A 21,239-nucleotide genomic window follows, 5' to 3' on the forward strand; every position below is an offset into this window, starting at 1 on the left:
ACTCCATATTTGGAGATTCCTAATTTAATCAGGGCCAGTCAGCACAGGTTTCTAAATGGCAGGTCAAACCTGACCGACCGTCTTTGAAATAATAACAGAGAAGACGGATGAAGGAAATGCAGTGAATGTGGTTGATATGGATTTTAAAATGCATTTGATAAGGTACCATGTGAGTGTCTTCACCCTGCCCCGTCCTGTAACTCCTGACTCACCATCAGCAATGCCACAGGTGATCTGCTAGTAGAATGCTATAACAGTGTTTTTCTTTGTCTGCAGAAACAATTGTTCCTGTCTCTGCTCCTTGGGGGATAAAAGGATCATTGCTGAACGGCAAAATACAACGGGAATTCCAGGTCTATCTTTATTTATCACCTTTGGTCCGTAGTCCACCTGAACCAAAAGATCCAACAGTTCTCATATCGACTTTTCCTCCTTCTAATCTTTACATCAGGTCAGTCGAGTTGATGGTTTGTTGTGACTGATATTTATTTAAATTTCCTGTCTTGCCAACATCACTCAGCCTGTGGTAAGACTGTGATTAACGGGCTGGTCCAGTCAGGTGGGGACGTTGGCCAACATTGATCATGTAATGAGGTTGTTATGTCTCACATCCTTCAGTTCCTTCTTCTGAGGACACGGCTGGACCTCCACACTCACATTACTCAGGTTCATCTGGAGCACTGGACATGGCGGACCCACAATTCCTCGGGACACGATCCCAGGATGTGAAATCTATACCTTGTAACTAAAGTAGTTGGGCTTTTCTCTGCTGGATTGTCCCATTAGTATTAGACTCCTCTATTGTAACAATAATGGGGCCGGCTCCTGTATTTCAGATATTCTCACACGCACCACATTCTGTATTTTTTGGAAACACTTTCACTTTCTTTGATCAGTTCCCAAAATCTAACATCATTTCATTGAGATGTTAGATGTTCTATTTTACTGTAATTATTTTAAATATCCCTTTATCTGCTCTCTTCTGATCAGAGTCATGAATTACACGGTTCCAGTGTTACCGCCCACTCTCCAGTGCCCTGTGAAGGGGATATTTTCCATCTATGTGTCTGGACGATAAACATCAGTGTGATTTACTGTTCAGAGAGAGCATCAGAGCTGGGCCTAGTCATTTCCTTACTCAACATTCATCAACTCACACTGTCAATGAGGGTCACTGCACAATATGATCCCCAAAATGTGAACAGGTTCTTGCTCTCTCTCAGTGCACCTTTTGTTCGGAGCTGTGGTGTTATTTTAATGTCAGTGGAGTTTGCACAATGGATTTTTTTTCATTCGTTCATGGGATGTGGGCGTCGCTGGTGAGGCCAGCATTTATTGCCCATCCCTAATTGCCCTTGAGAAGGTGGTGGTGAGCTGCCTTCTTTAGCCGCTGCAGTCCGTGTGGTGAAGGTTCTCCCACAGTGCTGTTAGGAAGGGAGTTCCAGGATTTTGACCCAGCGACGATGAAGGAACGGCGATGTATTTCCAAGTCGGGATGGTGTGTGACTTGGAGGGGAACGTGCAGGTGGTGTTGTTCCCATGCGCCTGCTGCCCTTGTCCTTCTAGGTGGTAGAGTTTGCGGGTTTGGGAGGTGCTGTCGAAGAAGCCTTGGCGAGTTGCTGCAGTGCATCCTGTGGATGGTACACACTGCAGCCACAGTGCGCCGGTGGTGAAGGGAGTGAATGTTTAGGGTGGTGGATGGGGTTCCAATCTGCTTTGTCCTGGATGGTGTTGAGCTTCTTGAGTGTTGTTGGAGCTGCACTCATCCAGGCAAGTGGAGAGTATTCCATCACACTCCTGACTTGTGCCTTGTCGATGTTGGAAAGGCTTTGGGGAGTCAGGAGGTGAGTCACTCGCTGCAGAATACCCAGCCTCAGACCTGGTCTTGCAGCCTTAGTATTTATATGGCTGGTCCAGTTCAGTTTCTGGTCAATGGTGACCCCCAGGATGTTGATGGTGGGGGATTCGGCGATGGTAATGCCATTGAATGTCAAGGGGAGGTGGTTAGACACTCTTTTGTTTGAGATAGTCATTGCCTGGCACTTGTCTGGCGCGAAAGTTACTTGCCACTTATCAGCCCAAGCCTGGATGTTGTCCAGATCTTGCTGCATGCGGGCCTGGACTGCTTCATTATCTGAGGGGTTGCGAATGGAACTGAACACTGTGTGAACATTAGCGAACATCCCCATTTCTGACCTTATGATGGAGGGAAGGTCATTGATGAAGCAGCTGAAGATGGTTGGGCCTAGGACACTGCCCTGAGGAACACCTGCATCAGTGTCCTGGGGCTGAGATGATTGGTCTCCAACAACCACTACCATCTTTCTTTGTGCTAGGTATGACTCCAGCCACTGGAGAGTTTTCCCCCTGATTCCCATTGACTTCAATTTTACTAGGGCTCCTTGGTGCCACACTCGGTCAAATGCTGCCTTGATGTCAAGGGCATTCACTTTCAGCTCAAATCTGGTATTCAGCTCTTTTGTCCATGTTTGGATCAAAGCTGTAATGAAGTCTGGAGCCGAGTGGTCCTGGCGGAACCCAAACTGAGCATCGGTGAGCAGGTTATTGGTGAGTAAGTGCCACTTGATAGCACTGTCGACGACACCTTCCATCACTTTGCTGATGATTGAGAGTAGACTGATGGGGCGGTAATTGGCCGGATTGGATTTGTTCTGCTTTTTGTGGACAGGACATACCTGGGCAATTTTCCACATTGTCGGGTAGATGCCAGTGTTGTAGCTGTAATGGAACAGCTTGGTTAGAGGTGCAGCTAGTTCTGAAGCACAAGTCTTCAGCACTACAGCTGGGATGTTGTCGGGGCCCATAGCCTTTGCTGTATCCAGTGCACTCAGCCGTTTCTTGATATCACGTGGAATGAATCAAATTGGCTGAAGACTGGCTTCTGTGATGGTGGGGATATCATGAGGAGGCCGAGATGGATCATCCACTCGGTACTTCTGTCTGAAGATGGTTGCAAACGCTTCAGCCTTGTCTTTTGCACTCACGTACGTGCTGGACTCTGCCATCATTGAGGATGGGGATGTTTACAGATCCTCCTCCTCCCGTTAGTTATTTAATTGTCCACCACCATTCACGACTGGATGTGGCAGGACTGCACAGCTTTGATCTGATCCGTTGGTTGTGGAATCGCTTAGCTCTGTCTATAGCATGTTGCTTCCGCTGTTTAGCATGCATGTCACCCTGAGTTGTAGCTTCACCAGGTTGGCACCTCATTTTTAGGTACGCCTGGTGCTGCTCCTGGCACGCTCTTCTACATTCCTCATTGAACCTTGGTTGATCACCTGGCTTGTTGGTAATGGTAGAGTGAGGAATATGCCGGGCCATGAGGTTCCAGATTGTGCTGGAATACAATTCTGCTGCTGCTGATGGCCCACAGCGCCTCATGGATGCCCAGTTTTGAGCTGCTAGATCTGTTCTGAATCTATCCCATTTAGCACGGTGATAGGGCCACACAACACGTTGGATGGTATCCTCTGTGCGAAGACGGGACTTCATCTCCACGAGGACTGTGCGGTGGTCACTCCCACCAATACTGTCATTTGCAGATGCATTTGCGACAGGTCGATTGGTGAGGACGAGGTCAAGTAAGTTTTTCCCTCGTGTTGTTTCGCTCACCACCTGACGCAGGCCCATTCTGGCAGCTATGTCCTTCAGGACTCGGCCAGCTCGGTCAGTAGTGATTATAACAGGGTTATTCCCTGTGAGGAGTGGAGATCGGAGGGAGTGTGTTTGGGAGATAAAGGGCCATCAGGGCCTGATTTACTGTTCATATAAAATGTCAGAAAATCCGATGCTTCAGGCCTGTGATTTCCCAACCTGTGCTCCTCGTCACTCGTCATTCACTCCAGGAGCTGCCGATCAGGGAATCAGCCCTCTTATATAAATAGATCAGAGAGAGTGGAAGTGTTTCCTCTAAAGTACAGAATGTGGTGTATGAGTTGTTTCGGAGATAGAAATGAAGGCTGGGTACGGATCATTCTTTCTTTAGGTTGGCAGTATGTGGTCGAGTTGTTGTGTGAGATTTACCTACTCCAGATTATAATTAATACAATAATTACAACAGCTCTTAAAGGGCTGCTAGCGGCCATTGAAGTTGCATCTTAGGTGGGTGCAGAATGATCCCATTCAACGATCAGGTGCTGGTGGGCCTGGTTCAGGAGGTCCTCCAGCAAAGGGAGACCTTATTTGGAGGAGAGACCTCCCAGCAATAAAGAGAACTGCAGAGCACCACGGTTGGAGATGACACAGTGCATCAGTGCAGTCTCACTTGTGGCCCCAACCTGGCAGCAGGTGAGAAAGGAGATCTTGGTTTCTGTGAACGTAAGTGTGTAAACTCGTGACATCACTTCCAGAGATTGACTTTCCAAGTTTCTTTATTGCTCCTCAATTGCTGCAGCATCACAGAGGGGGAACGCAGGACACTTTAAGAACTGCCGATCCCTGTAAATGCCCAGAAATGCTCATTCTCTTCTGTTTCTCTTGGCCATTTTGCCATATCACAGTGCTGCCCATGTCAGCAATTAATGGATTAAGTATAAAGCACCAGAGATATGACACCAGCACAAGGGTCTCTTAGCTCCATGTTCACACACTCACATCAGATGGCTGTTGTCATGGTAACTTTACTAGAATTCATCATCTAAGAACAGGAGCAGGCCATTCAGCCCCTCAAGCCTGTTCTGCCATTCAATTGGATCATGGCTGATCTGTACCTCAACTCCATTGACCTGCCCTTCTTCAATATCCCTTGTTATCCTTACCAACAAAATCCATCAATCTCAGTCTTAAAAGTTTCAATTGACTCCAAGCATCCACAGTCTTTTGGGGGAGAGAGAGTTTCAGATCTCCACTCCTCTTTGTGTGAAAAAGTGCTTCCTGATTTCACTTTGAATGATCCAGCTCTTATTTTAATATTAAGCCTTCCAGTTCCACATTCCTCCACCAGAGGTCATAGTTACCCTGTATCCATCTTAGTGAATCTGTTGACTATTTTGAGCACTGCACAGAGGTGACAGGTTCCCTTCCCTGAAGGACATCAGTGAACTTGTTGGGGTAAATCTAGACTTTGTGTGATAATGTAAAATGGGTGATAACGAGTCAGCAGCCCGTTTTACATCTCTCCCGATTGACGTCAATGGAAATACAAATCGGGAGGCATGTAAAAGGGGCTGTCGACTCGCTATCACCCGTTTTACACGATTGCACAAAGTCAAGATCTACCCCGTTTGTCCTTACAAAAATCTGGAAACTTTCACTGACATTTTCTCCCCTGTCTTGTACCAGATTTACTACATTCAGTTCCACAACTCGCCAAACTGGGATTTGAACTCATTATAGCTCAGACTACGAGTCTAGTACTATAACCAATCATCACACCCTCTTCAGCATCTATTTGTTGTTTACATGGGTCATTTTCATTTCGGCTTGGAGGAGAAGGCTGCAAATAACAGAGGGCAGAAGTTGCATACAGGAGGGAGGTCACCAAAGCTGTGACCTTTGAGTCCTTCTGAGGGGAGGGTCATCAGGTTTATGAGGGTGGGGGAATAAAGGGACTGAGGGAGGGGGAATTCAGAGGCCTCCCAATGGTGAGCATCCTTTGATTTTCATTACTTGGGGGTATTTCTGTGTCCCTGTGTACCAAGTCGAGAGGGAGTGATGAGACCATCTCCCTTTCAATATATTTTGATAGGTTTTGACAGGAGAAATAAAAATATAAAGTATCTTTATTCTTGTTTGTTTTGCAGGACTTTCCGGCATCACGACCAAGATCTTGGCAGCCGCATCAAGGAATTCATAAAGGACTTGGACCAAGACAATCGTTTCTTTTACAGGAGTTTCGTTTTGATCGGATGGTATAACACACGTGGGTTAAAGCAAATTGCTTTTGTGAAGAAATGAAACAGAGCTCATTTCTGAAAGGTTCTGTTACCTTTACAGACATCAAACAGTGAGATGTGCTTAACTCTATTTTTAACTTTAATTTGAGCGTTCCATGAAGTATACACTGGATTTAACCATGTGCGTGTGTCAGTGTTGGGATTTTGATAGATTCCCCCCAATGCCCCGCACGAGTTCTCCCACCCACACTGCTACATTGTGAGGTGGAGCTTCTTTATTCAGAATTATTCAGCTACGTTAATTCCAACAGTGAGGTTTGCTTTGGCATTTTCTGTTTTGTATTTTACATTCACTGTTCACATTATTTGGTTTTGTCCGATGAGTCTAACCAATGGCTCTTTCCAGGTGCCCAGTTCAATGTATCACCACTTGTCATCCTGTGACAGATAGTCCCTGGTTTTCACCGGGGGATGGACCTCCTTGACATTCCCCAAATATGTTGGGAAGCCACCTGATCGTCCACCCACACGTTAACCAGACATTTAGCTCCGACCCTGGCAGATCTGACTGCCCCCGGGAGAGGAATCCTGGCTGCTGTTGTTCCTTTTATTCATAGAATCATAGAGTAATAGAAAGCTTACAGCACAGAAGGAGGCCATTTGGCCCCTCGAGTCCATGCCGGCTCGATGCTTTTTCAACCACTTTCTCAACCTGTCCTGCCACCTTCAATGATTTGTGCACATATGCCCCCAGATTTCTCTGTTCCTGTACCCCTTTTAGAGCTGTGCCTTCTAATTTATATTACCTCTCCTCGTTCTTCCTACCGAAATGTATCACTTCGCTTTTTTCTACATTAAATTTCATCTGCCACGTATCCATGTTGCTACTGCCCCCTTTATTCCACGGGCCGCAATCTTGATGATAAGCCTACAATGCGGCACTTTATCAAATGCATTTTGAAAGTCTACATACACCGCGTCAACCGCATTGCCCTCATCGACCCTCTCTGTTACCTCATCAAAAAATTCTATCAGGTTAGTTAAACACGAGTTGCTTTTAATAAATCCGTGCTGGCTTTCCCTAAACATTGCACACTCATCCAAGTGACTGGTAATTCTGTCCCAGATTATCGTTTCTAAAAGTTTCCCCACCACTGAGGTTAAACTGACTGGCCTATAGTTGCTGGGTTTACCCTTACACACTTTTTTATACAAGGGTGTAACATTTGCAATTCCGCAGTCCTCTGGCACCACCCCCCGTATCTACGGATGTTTGGAAGATTATGGCCAGTACCTCTGCAATTTCCACCTTTAATTTCCTCAGCAACCTAGGATGCATCCCATCCGGGCCGGGTGACTTATCTACTTGAAGTACAGCTAGCCTTTCTAAACCTCCTCTTGATCAATTTTTAGCCCATCCATTATATCAGCTCCATCTTCCTTTACTGAGATTCTGGCAGGATCTTCTTCCTTGGTAAAGACAGATGCAAAGTACTCATTTAGTACCTCGGCCTCCCCTCTGCCTCCATGAGTGATCTCTCTTATGGTCCCTAATCGGTTTATAATTAGGTGCACTCTTCAATTCCAAGTTATTTGCCAAACTCCCAAATTCATTGCTGACCAACCACTCTGAGGGGCAATTTTGGTGATCTACCAGCTGTGTAAGTGCGGAGAAACCACACTGAAGGAAAAAGGAGAATTACTCAGCCATTAATAGGAACCCCCTCCCTGCCACATTGAATCATTTCCCATTAGAGAAAGCAGGACAATAGCAATCTGGCCAATTATTGCCCCATCAACCTATTCCCAATCATCAGGAAAGTGATGGAAGGAGTCGTCACCGGTACCATCAGGTGCCACTGACTCACCAATAACCTGCTCAGTTTGGGTGCTGCCAGGACCACTCAGCTCCAGACCTTACTGCACCCATGGTCCAAGCATGGACACAAGCTGAATTTGCGAAATGATTTGTGAGTAACTGCCATTAACTTCAAGGCAGCATTTGATGAGTGTGGCACCAAGGAGCCCTAGTAAACCTGAGGACAGTCGACATTAGGGGAAAACTCTCCAGTGGCTGGAGTCATACCTGGCACAAAGGAAAATAGTTGTGGTTGTTGGAGGCAAATCATCTCAGTCTCAGGAAAACGCTGCAGGAGTTCTTCAGGGCAGCATCCTAGGTCCAACTATCTTCAGGTGCTTCATCGATGACCTTCCCTCCATCATAAGGTCAGAAGTGAGGCTGTTCACTGATGATTGCACAATGTCCAGTTCCATTCACAATTCCTCAGATAATGAAGCAGTCCATGTCCTCATGCAACAAGACATGGACAACGTCCAGGCTTGGGCTGATAAGTGGCAAGTAACATTCGGGCCACACCAGTACTGGGCAATAGTCATCTCTAGCAAGGGAGAGACTAACCATCTACCCTTGAGATTCAATAGGATTACCATCACTCAGTCCCCCACCATCCACATCCTGGGGGGTCACAATGGCCAGAAACTCAGGTGAACCAGTCACGTCAATGCTGTGGCTACTAGGGCAAGTCAGAGGCTGGGTGTTTTGCGGCGTGTAGCTCATCTCTTGACTCCCATAGCTTTTCCTTCATCGTTGCAGGGTCAATATCCTAGAACCTCCCACATAACAGTGTTGTGGGAGCACCTTCACCACACAGATCACAGTGGTTCAATAAGCAGGCCCACGACCACCTTCTCATGGCAAGTAAGGATGGGTAATAAATGCCGGGATTGCCAGTGGTGCTCACATCCCGAGAATGAAAAATTAAAAAAAAAAAACAAGGAATTTTGAAGAATCATTAAGCCAAATATGTATTTGTTTGACGTCTCCACACTGCACATACACAGGGCTAAATCCAGTTGTAAATGGGTGGTGGGCCCTGCTTTGGTCAACAGGGATTAATCACTACAGTAATTTCTCTGTTCTATAATCTTGCTTTAAATGAATCGTGCACAGACTGAGATTGAGATGGATCTGGTGGCAGATATAGTTCCAGGATGTTCTATCTTCACACAGCAATGGATTAAGTTTCTGTTTATCCCAGTCATGCTGATCAGAACATTTAAAGGTGATGTGAAAAGAGCCAATAGAAAATGGAAAGTGTTTCAGAGCACAGAGTATTGAAGTTGTTCCATGTGGAATCATGGAGTGGTCAGATGTGGGATCGTACCTGGGGTCTCTCACTCTGTGAGTTGCTGACCACAGGCAGAGACCAGGTGCTTCCACAGAGCAAGCTGTCACCAGGCCCCTCTCACACTCCTTTTGCTGTCCAGCACAAGTATGTCTTTCCTGGGGCAGATTGTCCACTCAGCCTCAAATCTTCAACAAGTAAACAACATAATTCATTCAGTTAAAGGGTTTAGACAGCATGATGTGCATTATACTGCAAGAGTTAGTTCAACACTGAATCATTTAATTACAAGTATGTTTAAACTGTAAAGACGCAGTGTGTTTAACATTTGTAAAATGTTGAGGCTTTGATCGTGGAATATTGAAGAATTTCCTCCTGTGTTTAAATTGTTCTGTCTCCTGTACTCTGAGATATTAATGGGAATAGACTGTATAACAGACAGTGTCGACTGGACGCTGTGAACTGTAGGAAGAGCAATACATTCACTGGAGAAACCTGCTAATGGGGACCCCCTGTGTGAGGAGTAAAATATTCCCATTTCCGACCATTCCTAATGTGCAAACACTGGACATTGTGTTAATGATGAGAAGAAAGGGAGTTTCTGAATCCAGTTTGGCCGTACTCAGATCAGCACAAATCCAGAGACTGAAGATGGTATAAATTTCAGATTCAGATCTCCTCACACCAATACTGGGTGCTCACACTTGGAATATACATGGACTGAATCTGTGATTGAGAAAATGATCTATTCAGATACAGATATTGCTCCTGTTAACAGGCGGCCCATTCACAGGCTTCTCTTGTGGTGTAAATAATCCATTGTCTTCCAGCCTTTGTTTGTCTTTTGTTTTTTAAACTGCCGGGAATGTATTCTCACTGTGAAATAAAGAGGGTGATGCATCACAACACTTGGTCTCATGGTCTCTTACTCAGAAATTAAACTGAGGTTTTCGAGGTTTTCATTTTCACATCGTTCACCTGACGAAGGAGGAAGCCTCCGAAAGCTTGTGAATTTAAAATAAAATTGCTGGACTATAACTTGGTGTTGTAAAATTGTTTACAGAAATTAAACTGGTCACTGTTATATAGGAAGTAACATAATAGGCAGGAGAAGACCTTTGGTCCATCAAACCCTCCAATCCACACTATTCCCCTGGTGCATTTCTATAAGAGTTAAACCATTCAGATCTGAGGTTTATAACCCTTTTTAAAATTTAGTCCATAATTTAGGCTTGAGGCTCTACAATGAGACACTCCACCCCCAAAAGCCTCTTTGCAAAGGTTTACTCGATAGACATGAACAGATGATCGATTGCCAATCTGGGAGACACCAGTAATTTCACCAGCCTGGGCTAATTCTAGTTTGTGTGCTCCCGGGGGTGAACTCACAGAGCTGCTCAAAGTATCCCATTTTCAACCCTCAATGTCTCAGGTATACGTGCCCACTGACACATCTACCCATTACATGATTGGGCCAAAAGAGTTAAACACAATTCCACACAAGGAGAAACTAATAAGTGAGTATATACCTTATCTATAACTCAGTTAACAGGCTGAATTCCTAGTAAACGTATAATTATCTACAGTTCAGGTAACGAGATCAGTACAATTCCTTATTCCTGTTATTTTATCACACACTGCAATTTCTTCCTGGAGTTAATTGTTGTTCAACCATTTGAATCTGAGAAGTACAGGTCTGCTTTTAATCCAGTATCTCCTCAATATATTGGGGGACATTTTAAGACCTTCTGCCTTGTGGAAACGGGGTAGTATTGCCCTGAAAATGGAGGGGAATGACTTTTCGCCCAATTCCCACAGTCATTGTGGGCACTGCGAACTTCTCCCACCCTAACGCTGGGTGCCCAGAGAGCCCACCTCATTCACACAGTCACACCATTGAAAATGCCAATCAGGATCCTATAAGGTACACAGGACCCCGATTGCCATTTTCGGACAGTCCTGGGTATAGAGTGCACCTCGTACGCTCCACTCAGTGTCAGCTGGAGTTACAGCCGAAGAGGAGCCCGCAGTTAAGTTTTACTCTATTTTTTGTCGGACTGGGAGGAGCAGGAGTTCCTCACGGCTCCTCAAAACCTGCCTGGGAAACTGTCACTCCAGGTGCGGCCCCTCTGAGTTTGGAACCTCTCCCACAACCCCCCACCCCCGACATGGACCAACCACAAGCACAACATCATTAAAGTGAGCAGTGGTATCAGGGTCAGTTTCAGTTCAAAAAGGGTGAGTTACTTCCAGTCGTGTCCTCACAGTGATGGCTTGCTTGATTTTAAAAATTCTGAAATAAGTTAAGATTAAGAGAGAATACGATGGAAATATTCTCTCTGACCGTAAAATAATTTTGCGATGCCACAAAAAGGAGGTGGGGAATGTAAGAATAGAGACATGTTTTTACATGATTCTAACACAGAACAATGGCAGAACAGGTTAGTAGACAGATTTGCTTTAAACTGTCTGCTCGCAAATTCTATCTTTCGATCACAATGACGCTGCTAACATTGGAGAGGATGAATTACAGGGCCGTAGACATTGTACTGTAAGGGTAGGCACAAATAGATTATTAAATAAATCAGCTCGTTGGCAGTAATTCTATAATATGGAGCTCAAAGGGTTGTTGGGCTGAACACAGGCTTTTGAAAAACAGGTTTTTCATCACAGCGGGGGGAGTTTAAAAGAAGTAAATTCTTCTTCACAGGAAGCAGTATAAATAAGGCAATGGGTTCATTTTACAGTGGAGATTGAAAGGGATAAGAGATCAAAGGCTTGTATAAGAAAGCTATGGTTCGGGAAGTGTGAAGATAGGAAGTGACCGTATGGTGTGACAGGACATGAGACCCCCCCATAACTGTCCAGCAATATGTTCAATGATCTAAGGGTCATAAAACACCCAATAGGGTTTGAATCCAGCAGGAAGTCAGACAATGAAAGAAAATGGTATCAACAGAGATACAATGTTTCACTCAATAGGACCTTTTAGACTCCATTCAAGGCCATGTCGTGTGAACAGGCTTGGAAAAGACACACTCGCAATTTCCCGCTAGGAGTTCCTTACACAAAGGTTTTCGAAGGCTAAATGTGTACTATTCTGTATGAAGTTTTAAGATGAATATTTTGAAACAATAATAAATGAAGTTAATTGTCAGACATATTACTGCCTCCAGCTTTACAAATCTTTTTAAAGGATAAGGAAGGAATTATCTGAACAGGTTGGAGCAGCAACACGGGGGGAGTATTAGAATAGCGATGGAAAAGGACTCTGAACATTCTAAAGTAAAAATACTCAATTGGAGGAGGGCCAATTTCAATAGGATGAGAACTGATCTGGCCCGGGTAAATTGGAATCAAAGATTGGCAGGCAAAACTCGAATTGAACAGTGGGCTGCCTTTAAAGAGGAGATGGTTCGGGTACAGTCTAGGCACATTTTCACAAGGCAGAAAGGGAGGGCAACTAAAGCCAGAGTTCCCTGGATGACAAACGAGATAGGGAGTAAGATGAAACAAAAAAAAAGGGGCATATGACAGATTGATAACAAGTGAGAACGAGGCAGAATATGGAAAGTTCAGAGGAGAATTGAAAAAGGAAATAAGAGGGGCAAAGAGAGATTATGAGAATAGACTGGCGGCCAACATAAAAGGGAATTCAAAGTCTTCTACAGGCATGTAAACAGTAAACGGGTAGTAAGGGGAGGGGTGGGGCCAATTAGGGACCTGAAGAGAGATCGACTCATTGAGACAGAGGTGATGGCTGAGGTACTAAAGGAGTCCTTCCATCTGTCTTTACCAAGGAAGAAGATGCTGCCAAAATCTCAGTAAAGGAAGATATATTTGAGATACTGGATGGGCTAAAATTGAGAAAGAAAAGGTACTAGAAAGGATAGCTGTACTTAAAGTAGATAAGTCACTCGGTCCGGATGGGATTTTAAAAAAATTCATTCATGGGATGTGGGCGTCGCTGGCGAGGCCAGCATTTACTGCCCATCCCTAATTGCCCTTGAGAAGGTGGTGGTGAGCTGCCTTCTTGAGCTGCTGTAGTCCATTTGGTGAAGGTTCTGTTAGGTAGGGAGTTCCAGGATTTTGACCCAGCGACGATGAAGGAACGGCAATATATTTCTAAGTTGGGATGGTGTGTGACTTGGAGGGAAATGTGCAGGTGGTGTTGTTCCCATGTGCCTGCTGCCCTTGTCCCTCTAGGTGGTAGAGGTCCTGGGTTTTGTGGACTTGATTGTGGGGGGCTTGATCAAGAAGTTTGCAGATGATACAAAAATTGACCGTGTGGTTGATGGTGAGGAGGAAAGCTGTAGACTGCGGGAAGATATCAGTGGACTGGTCAGGTGGGCAGAGAAGTGGCAAATGGAATTCAATCCAGAGAAGTTTGAGATAATTCATTTAGGGTGGGCAAACAAGACATGGGAGTACACAATAAATGGGAGGATACTGAGAGGTGTGGAGGAACAAAAGGATCTTGGAGTGCATGTCCACAGATCCCTGAATGTAGCAGGACAGGTAGATAAGGTGGTTAAAAAGGCATGCAGGATACTTTCCTTTATTAGCCGAGGCATAGAATATAAAAGCAGGGAGGTTATGCTCGAACTGTATAAAACATTGGTTAGACCACAGCTTGAGTACTGCGTACAGTTCTGGTCACCACATTATAGGAAAGATGTGATTGCACTCGAGAGCGTACAGAGGAGATTTATGAGGACGTTGCCAGGGCTGGAGAATTTTAGCTATGAGAAAAAATTGGACAGGCTGGGTTGTTTTCTTTGGAACAAAGGAGGCTGAGGGGAGATTTAATTGAGGTATATAAAATTATGGCGGGACTAGATAGAGTGGATAGAGAGGACCTATTTCCCTTAGCAGAGCGACCAGCGACCAGGGGGCATAGGTTAAAAGAAATTGGTAGAAGGATTAGAGGGGAGAGGAGGAGAAATTTGGTGGGGGTCTGGAACTCACTGCCTGAAAGGGGAACATTGGAACATAGGAACAGGAGTAGGCCATTCAGCCCCTCGTGCCTGCTCTGCCATTTGATAAGATCATGGCTGATCTGTGATCTAACTCCATATACCTGCCTTTTGCCCATATCCCTTAATGCCTTTGGTTGCCAAAAAGCTATCTATCTCACATTTAAATTTAGCAATTGAGCTAGTATCAATTGCCGTTTGCGGAAGAGAGTTCCAAACTTCTACAACCCTTTGTGTGTAGCAATGTTTTCTAATCTCGCTCCTGAAAGGTCTGGCTCTAATTTTTAGACTGTGCCCCCTACTCCTAAAATCCCCAACCAGTGGAAATAGTTTCTCTCTATCCACCCTATCTGTTCCCCTTAATATCTTATAAACATCGATCAGATCACCCCTTAACTTTCTAAACTCGAGAGAATAAAACCCCAATGTGTGTAATCTCTCCTCGTAGCTCAACTCTTGAAGTCCGGGTACCATTCTCGTAAACCTACGCTGCACTCCCTCCAAGGCCAATATATCCTTCTGAAGGTGCAGTGCCCAGAACTGCTCACAGTACTCCAGGTGCGGTTTAACCAGGGTTTTGTATAGCTGCAGCATAACTTCTGCCCCCTTGTACTCCAGTCCTCTCGATATAAAGGCCAAAATTCCATTTACCTTCTTGATTATTTTCTGCACCTGTTCATGACACTTCAATGATCTATGTACCTGAACCCCTAAGTCCCTTTGGACATCCACTGTTTTTAACTTTTTACCATTTAGAAAGTACCCTGTTCTATCCTTTTTTGATCCAAAGTGGATGTCGTCACATTTGTCTACATTGAATTCCATTTGCCACAGTTTTGCCCATTCAACTAATCTATCAATATCGCTTTGTAATGTTATGTTTTCATCTACACTGCTTACAATGCCACCAATCTTTGTGTCATCGGCAAACTTAGATATGAGACTTTCTATGCCTTCATCTAAGTCGTCAATAAATATTGTGAATATTGAGGCCCCAAGACAGATCCCTGCGGGACTCCACTCGTCACATCCTGCCAATGTGAGTACCTACCCATTATCCCTACTCTCTGTCGCCGTTCGCTCAGCCAACTTCCTAACCAAGTCCGTACTTTTCCCTCGATTCCATGGGCTTCTATCTTAGCTGACAGTCTCTTTTGTGGGACCTCATCAAATGCCTTCTGGAAATCCATATAAATAACATCCATTGACGTTCCCCTGACCAGTACTTTAGTCACCTCTTCAAAAAATTCAATCAGGTTTGTCAGGCACGACCTACCTTTCACAAATCCATGCTGGCTCTCTCTGATGAACTGAAAATTCTCGAGGTGTTCAGTCACCCTATCCTTAATTATAGACTCCAGCATTTTCCCCACAACAGATGTTTGGCCAACTGGTCCATAATTCCCCGGTTTCCCTCTCTCTCCTTTCTTAAAAAGCGGAGTGACATGTGCAATTTTCCAATCTAGAGGGACAGTTCCTGAATCTAGAGAACTTTGAAAGATTATAGTTAGGGCATCTGCAATCTGCTCACCTACTTCCTTTAAAATCCTGGGATGGAAACCATCTGGTCCTGGGGATTTGTCACTCTTTAGTGCTATTATTTTCTTCATTGCTGTTGCTTTACTTATATTAATTTTATCGAGTCCCTGTCCCCGATTCAATATAAGTTTTCTTGGGATTTCCGGACGCAAAGTAATTACTTTGCGTCAGTAAATTGGGATTTACTGACGCAAAGTAATTATTCAACATGTCCGCCATTTCCTCATTGTCAATGACAATATCCCCACTTTCAGTTTTTAAGGGGCCAACACTGCTCCTGACCACCCTCTTTTTCCTAATATAACTATAAATGTTCTTCGCATTGGTTTTGATATCCCTTGCGAGTTTCTTTTCATACTCTCTTTTTGTAGCTCTTACTATCTGTTTTGTGACCCTTTGTTGATCTTTGTATCTTTCCCATTCACCAGGATCTGTGCCATTTTTTGCCTTTTTGTATGCCCTTTCCTTGTGTCTTATACTGTCCCTTACCTCTTTAGTTGTCCATGGCTGTTTTTTTTGGCAAGTGGAGTTCTTGCCCCTCAGGGGTATAAACCGATTCTCTATCACATTAAATGTTTCTTTAAACATTTCCCACTGATCATCAGTCGTTTTACTCATTAACAGATTTGCCCAGTTTACCGTGGACAGTCTCTGTCTCATCCCATTGAAGTCGGCCTTACCCAAGTCTAGAATCTTAGCAGCTGATTCACTTTTTTCCCTTTCAAACACGACATTGAACTCGATCTTGTTATGATCACTATTGGATAGATGTTCACGCACAGTTAAGCCGTTAACTAAATCTCGTTCATTACTCATTACTAGGCTTGCCCCCTTGTTGCCTCTAGGATATACTGCTGTAGAAAACTATCCCAAACACACTCAAGAAATTCGCTACCTTTCTGACAGTTACTTGTCTGCTTTTCCCAATCTATGTGAAGATTAAAGTCCCCCATTAAGACCACTATGCCTCTCTTACACGCTTGTCTAATCTCTGCATTTATAAAATCTTGCACTTCAGAGCTGCTGCCAGGGCTCCTATATACAACTCCCACTATAGTCTTAGATCCTTTCCTATTTCTCAATTCAACCCATAAGGTCTCTGTTGGCTGCTTACCTCTCATTAAGTCCCCCTTTATCATTGAAGTGATTTCATCTCTAATCATTAAGGCTACTCCTCCCCCTCTTCCATTTTCTCTATCTCTCGTGTAGACCTTATAAGCCGGTATATTTAGTTCCCAATCCTGACCATCCTGCAGCCATGTTTCAGTAATAGCTATCATGTCATACCCTCCAATTTGAATTTGAACCTGTAGTTCATTTAATTTATTCCTTATACTCCGTGCATTTAGTATTCACAAAACAGAGAGAGAGAGGGAGAAACATCCGAAAGGAAGAGAAAGACAGAAAATGACCCGTTGTATTAAAAACAGATAACTTTTATTCGCTGGTGGGGCTACGTGTCGCGTGACATGAACCCAAGATCCCGGTTGAGGTCGTCCTCATGGGTGCGGAACTTGGCTGTCAATTTCTGCTAGTTTCTCCCTCTCTCTCTCTGTTTTGTGTTCTGGCCGTTTGTATATTCGGTGGTCCTGTAGGTAACACCTCTCTGTCTGAACACTTTGATTGCCTTGACAACGGGCAGTTGGAAAGATTATCTGTAATCACCAGGTGTTGTTCTCTGAATATAAATGCGAAACGTTCAAGGATTTCCACATTCACCTGACGAAGGAGAAAGCCTCCGAAAGCTTGTGATTTTCAAATAAAATTGTTGGACTATAACCTGGTGTTGTAAGATTCTTTACATTTGCCAACCCCAGTCCATCACCGGCATCTCCACATCATGTCTATCCATGCCAGTATATTACCCCCAACACCATGAGCTCTTATCTTGTGCAGTAATCTTTTATGTGGCACCTTATCGAATGCCTATTGGAAATCCAAATATACTGCATCCATTGGTTTCCCTTTATCCACCCTGCCTGTTACTTCCTCATAGAACTCTAATAAATTTGTCAGACACGATTTCCCCTTCATAAAACCATGTTGACTCTCCTTGATTGTATTATGAGTCTCCAAATGTCCTGCTACTACTTCCTTAATAATGGATTCTAGCATTTTCCCAATGACAGATGTTAGGCTGACTGGTCTATAGTTACCTGCTTTCTGTCTCACTCCCTTCTTGAATAGGGGTGTTACGTTTGCGGTTTTCCAATCCGTTGGGACCTTTCCAGAATCTAGTGAATTCTGGAAGATTACAACCAATGCATCCACTATCTCTGTAGCCACTTCCTTTAAGACCCTCGGATGCAAGCCATCAGGTCCAGGGGACTTGTCAGCCTTTAGACCCATTAGTTTACCTAGTACTTTATCTCTAGTGATAGTGATTGTTTTTAGTTCCTCCCTCCCATTTGCCCCTTGATTTTCTACTATTATTGGTACATTATTAGTGTCTTCTACTGTGAAGACAGATACAAAATATCTGTTCAATTCCTCTGCCATTTCCTTGTTTTCCATTATTATTTCCCCAGTCTCATCCTCTAAGGGACCAATGTTTACTTTAACTACCCTCTTCCATTTTATATACTTGTAGAAGCTTTTACTGTCAGTTTTTATATTTCTTGCTAGTTTACTCTCATAATTTATTTTCTCCCTCTTTATTATTTTTTTAGTCATCCTTTGCTGGTTTTTAAAGTTTTTCCAATCTTCGGGCTTACCAGTAATCTTTGCCATGTTGTAAGCTTTTTCTTTTAACCTGATACCATCCTTTACTTCCTTAGTTCGCCATGGTTGCTTCACCCTTTTTGTGGAGCTTTTCCTCCTCACAGGGATATATTTTTGTTGCGAGTCATAAAATATCTTTTTAAATCTTTGCACTGCTTATCCACCATCATTCCGTCTAATCTGTTTACCCCGTCCACTTTAGCCAATTCCGTCCACATTCCTTTATAATTGCCCTCATTTAAGTTTAATACAGTAGTTTCAGACCCAAGATTCTCGCTCTCAAACTGGATGTGAAATTCTATCATGTTATGATCACTGCTTCCCAAGGGATCTTTGACTTTGAGATCATCAATTAATCGTGTTTCGTTACCCATTACCAGATCCAAAATGGCCTGTTCCCTGGTTGGTTTCCCAACGTATTGGTCTAAGAAACAGTCCCTAATACACTCTATGAACTCCTCCTCAGGGCTATTCTTGCCAATTTGATTTGTCCAGTCCATGTGAAATTTAAAATCGCCCATGATTATTGCATTACCTTTTTTACAAGCCCCTCTTATTTCCTGATTAATATTTTGCCCTACAGTGCCCTACAGGGGTCGGTGCTGGGTCCCCAACTCTTTACAATCTATATTAACGATTTGGAGGAGGGGACCGAGTGCAACATATCAAAATTTGCAGATGATACAAAGATGGGAGGGAAAGTAGAGAGTGAGGAGGACATAAAAAACCTGCAAGGGGATATAGACAGGCTGGGTGAGTGGGCGGAGATTTGGCAGATGCAATATAATATTGGAAAATGTGAGGTTATGCACTTTGGCAGGAAAAATCAGAGAGCAAGTTATTTTCTTAATGGCGAGAGACTGGAAAGTACTGCAGTACAAAGGGATCTGGGGGTCCTAGTGCAAGAAAATCAAAAAGTTGGTATGTAGGTGCAGCAGGTGATCAAGAAAGCCAACGGAATGTTGGCTTTTATTGCTATTGGGATAGAATATAAAAACAAGGAGGTATTGCTGCAGTTATATAAGGTATTGGTGAGACCGCACCTGGAATACTGCATACAGTTTTGGTCTCCATACTTAAGAAAAGACATACTTGCTCTCGAGGCAGTACAAAGAAGGTTCACTCGGTTAATCCCGGGGATGAGGGGGCGGACATATGAGGAGAGGTTGAGTAGATTGGGACTCTACTCATTGGAGTTCAGAAGAATGAGAGGCGATCTTATTGAAACATATAAGATTGTGAAGGGTCTTGATCGGGTGGATGCAGTAAGGATGTTCCCAAAGATGGGTGAAACTAGAACTAGGGGGCATAATCTTAGAATAAGGGGCTGCTCTTTCAAAACTGAGATGAGGAGAAACTTCTTCACTCAGAGGGTGGTAGGTCTGTGGAATTTGCTGCCCCAGGAAGCTGTGGAAGCTACATCATTAGATAAATTTAAAACAGAAATAGACAGTTTCCTAGAAGTAAAGGGAATTAGGGGTTATGGGGAGCGGGCAGGAAATTGGACATGAAGCTGAGTTCGGATCGGTCAATGCCCTGTGGGTGGCGGAGAGGGCCCAGGGGCTATGTGGCCGGGTCCTGCTCCGACTTCTTGTGTTCTTTAGATTTGTGGTTGGGATCAGATCAGCCATGATCTTATTGAATGGCGGAGCAGGCTCGAGGGGCCGATTGGCCTACTCCTGCTCCAATTTCTTATGTTCTTATGTTCTTATGTAGCTGCTGTTAGGGGGCCTATATACTACTCCCACCAGTGATTTCTTTCCCTTGCTATTTCTTGCTCCACCCAAATTGATTCGACATCTTGATCTTCTGAGCCAAAATCATTTCTCACTATTATACCAATTTCATCCTTTATTAACAGAGCTACCCCACCACCTTTACCTTTTTTCCTATCCATCCGAAATGTTAAATAATACTGAATATTTAGCTCCCAACCTTGGTCACCTTGCAACCACGTCTCTGTAATGGCCACGAGATCATACCCATTTGTTTCTATTTGTGCCGTCAATTCATCTATCTTATTGCGAATACTGCGTGCATTCAGATGAAGAACCTTTCATTTTGCCTTTTTGCCATTCTTTCTTTCCCCGGCCCCATTTGCTACTGCACTCTTATGTTTGTACACTCTGTCCCTTCCTGACACACTCTGTTTATCATTACCCCCATCACTTTCCTGTACTACTTCCTTGTCTTTTCTCTTTATCAATCTAAATTTTGCCCCACCTGAGCCCTCCCCCCCCCTCTATTTAGTTTAAAGCCTTCTCTACCGCCCTAGTTATTCGGTTTGCCAGAACACTGGTCTCAATATGGTTCAGGTGAAGCCCGTCCCAACAGAACAGCTCCCTCTTTCCCCAATACTGGTTCCAGTGCCCCATGAGTCAAAACCCACTTCTCCTACACCAATCTTTGAGCCACACATTCATCTCTCTGATCTGATTTACACTGTGCCAATTTGCTCGTGGCTCAGGTAATAATCTGAGATTATCACCTTTGTGGATCTGCATTTTAATTTAGTCCCGAGCTGCTCAAAATTCCTCAGCAGAACCTCTTTCTTAGTCCTACCTATGTTGTTGGTACCGAGGTGGACCACGACAACTGAATCCTCCCCCTCCCACTCCAAGTTTCTCTCCAGCCCTGAGGAGATGTCCTTAACCCTGGCACCGGGTAGGCAACACAGCCTTCGGGACTCTCGCTCTTGGCTGCAGAGAAGTAATGGAGGCCTTATTCACAAGAGCAAACACTTCGATCAAGTTTATTCTCCAGCAGGTTCTGCTGTTAATGAGGAGACCTTGAGCTGATTAATACACTCAGACAGCACCTCATGATCTATTGTTTGGCCAATTGTGACCCAAACCTGACTTCAGTATTTCTCCAGTTCATTAATTTTAAAGTGGTTTGAAAGTGTCCAGAAACTCAAATATCAGAGTGTTGGAATCACCCTGGAGATCCAAATATCTCATTAATCTGTGACTGACATTTGCTTCCCAGTCGTGAGATTC

At 44.1% G+C, this 21,239-nt stretch overlaps 1 protein-coding gene across 1 annotated transcript in view; it reads left to right on the plus strand.

Annotated features, from left to right (window-relative positions):
* The window catches only part of LOC137322200 (uncharacterized), a 94,051-nt gene extending 73,212 nt beyond the window's left edge, over positions 1-20,839 (plus strand). The window contains exons 5-6 of the mRNA XM_067985314.1: positions 5,766-5,873; positions 20,755-20,839. Of these exons, the coding sequence (XP_067841415.1) occupies positions 5,766-5,873; positions 20,755-20,839 (193 nt within the window). The remainder of the gene's footprint in view (positions 1-5,765; positions 5,874-20,754) is intronic.
* Positions 20,840-21,239: the final 400 nt, after the last annotated feature.

Source organism: Heptranchias perlo, chromosome 5 (assembly GCF_035084215.1).
Source record: "Heptranchias perlo isolate sHepPer1 chromosome 5, sHepPer1.hap1, whole genome shotgun sequence".
Classification (NCBI taxonomy): domain Eukaryota; kingdom Metazoa; phylum Chordata; class Chondrichthyes; order Hexanchiformes; family Hexanchidae; genus Heptranchias; species Heptranchias perlo.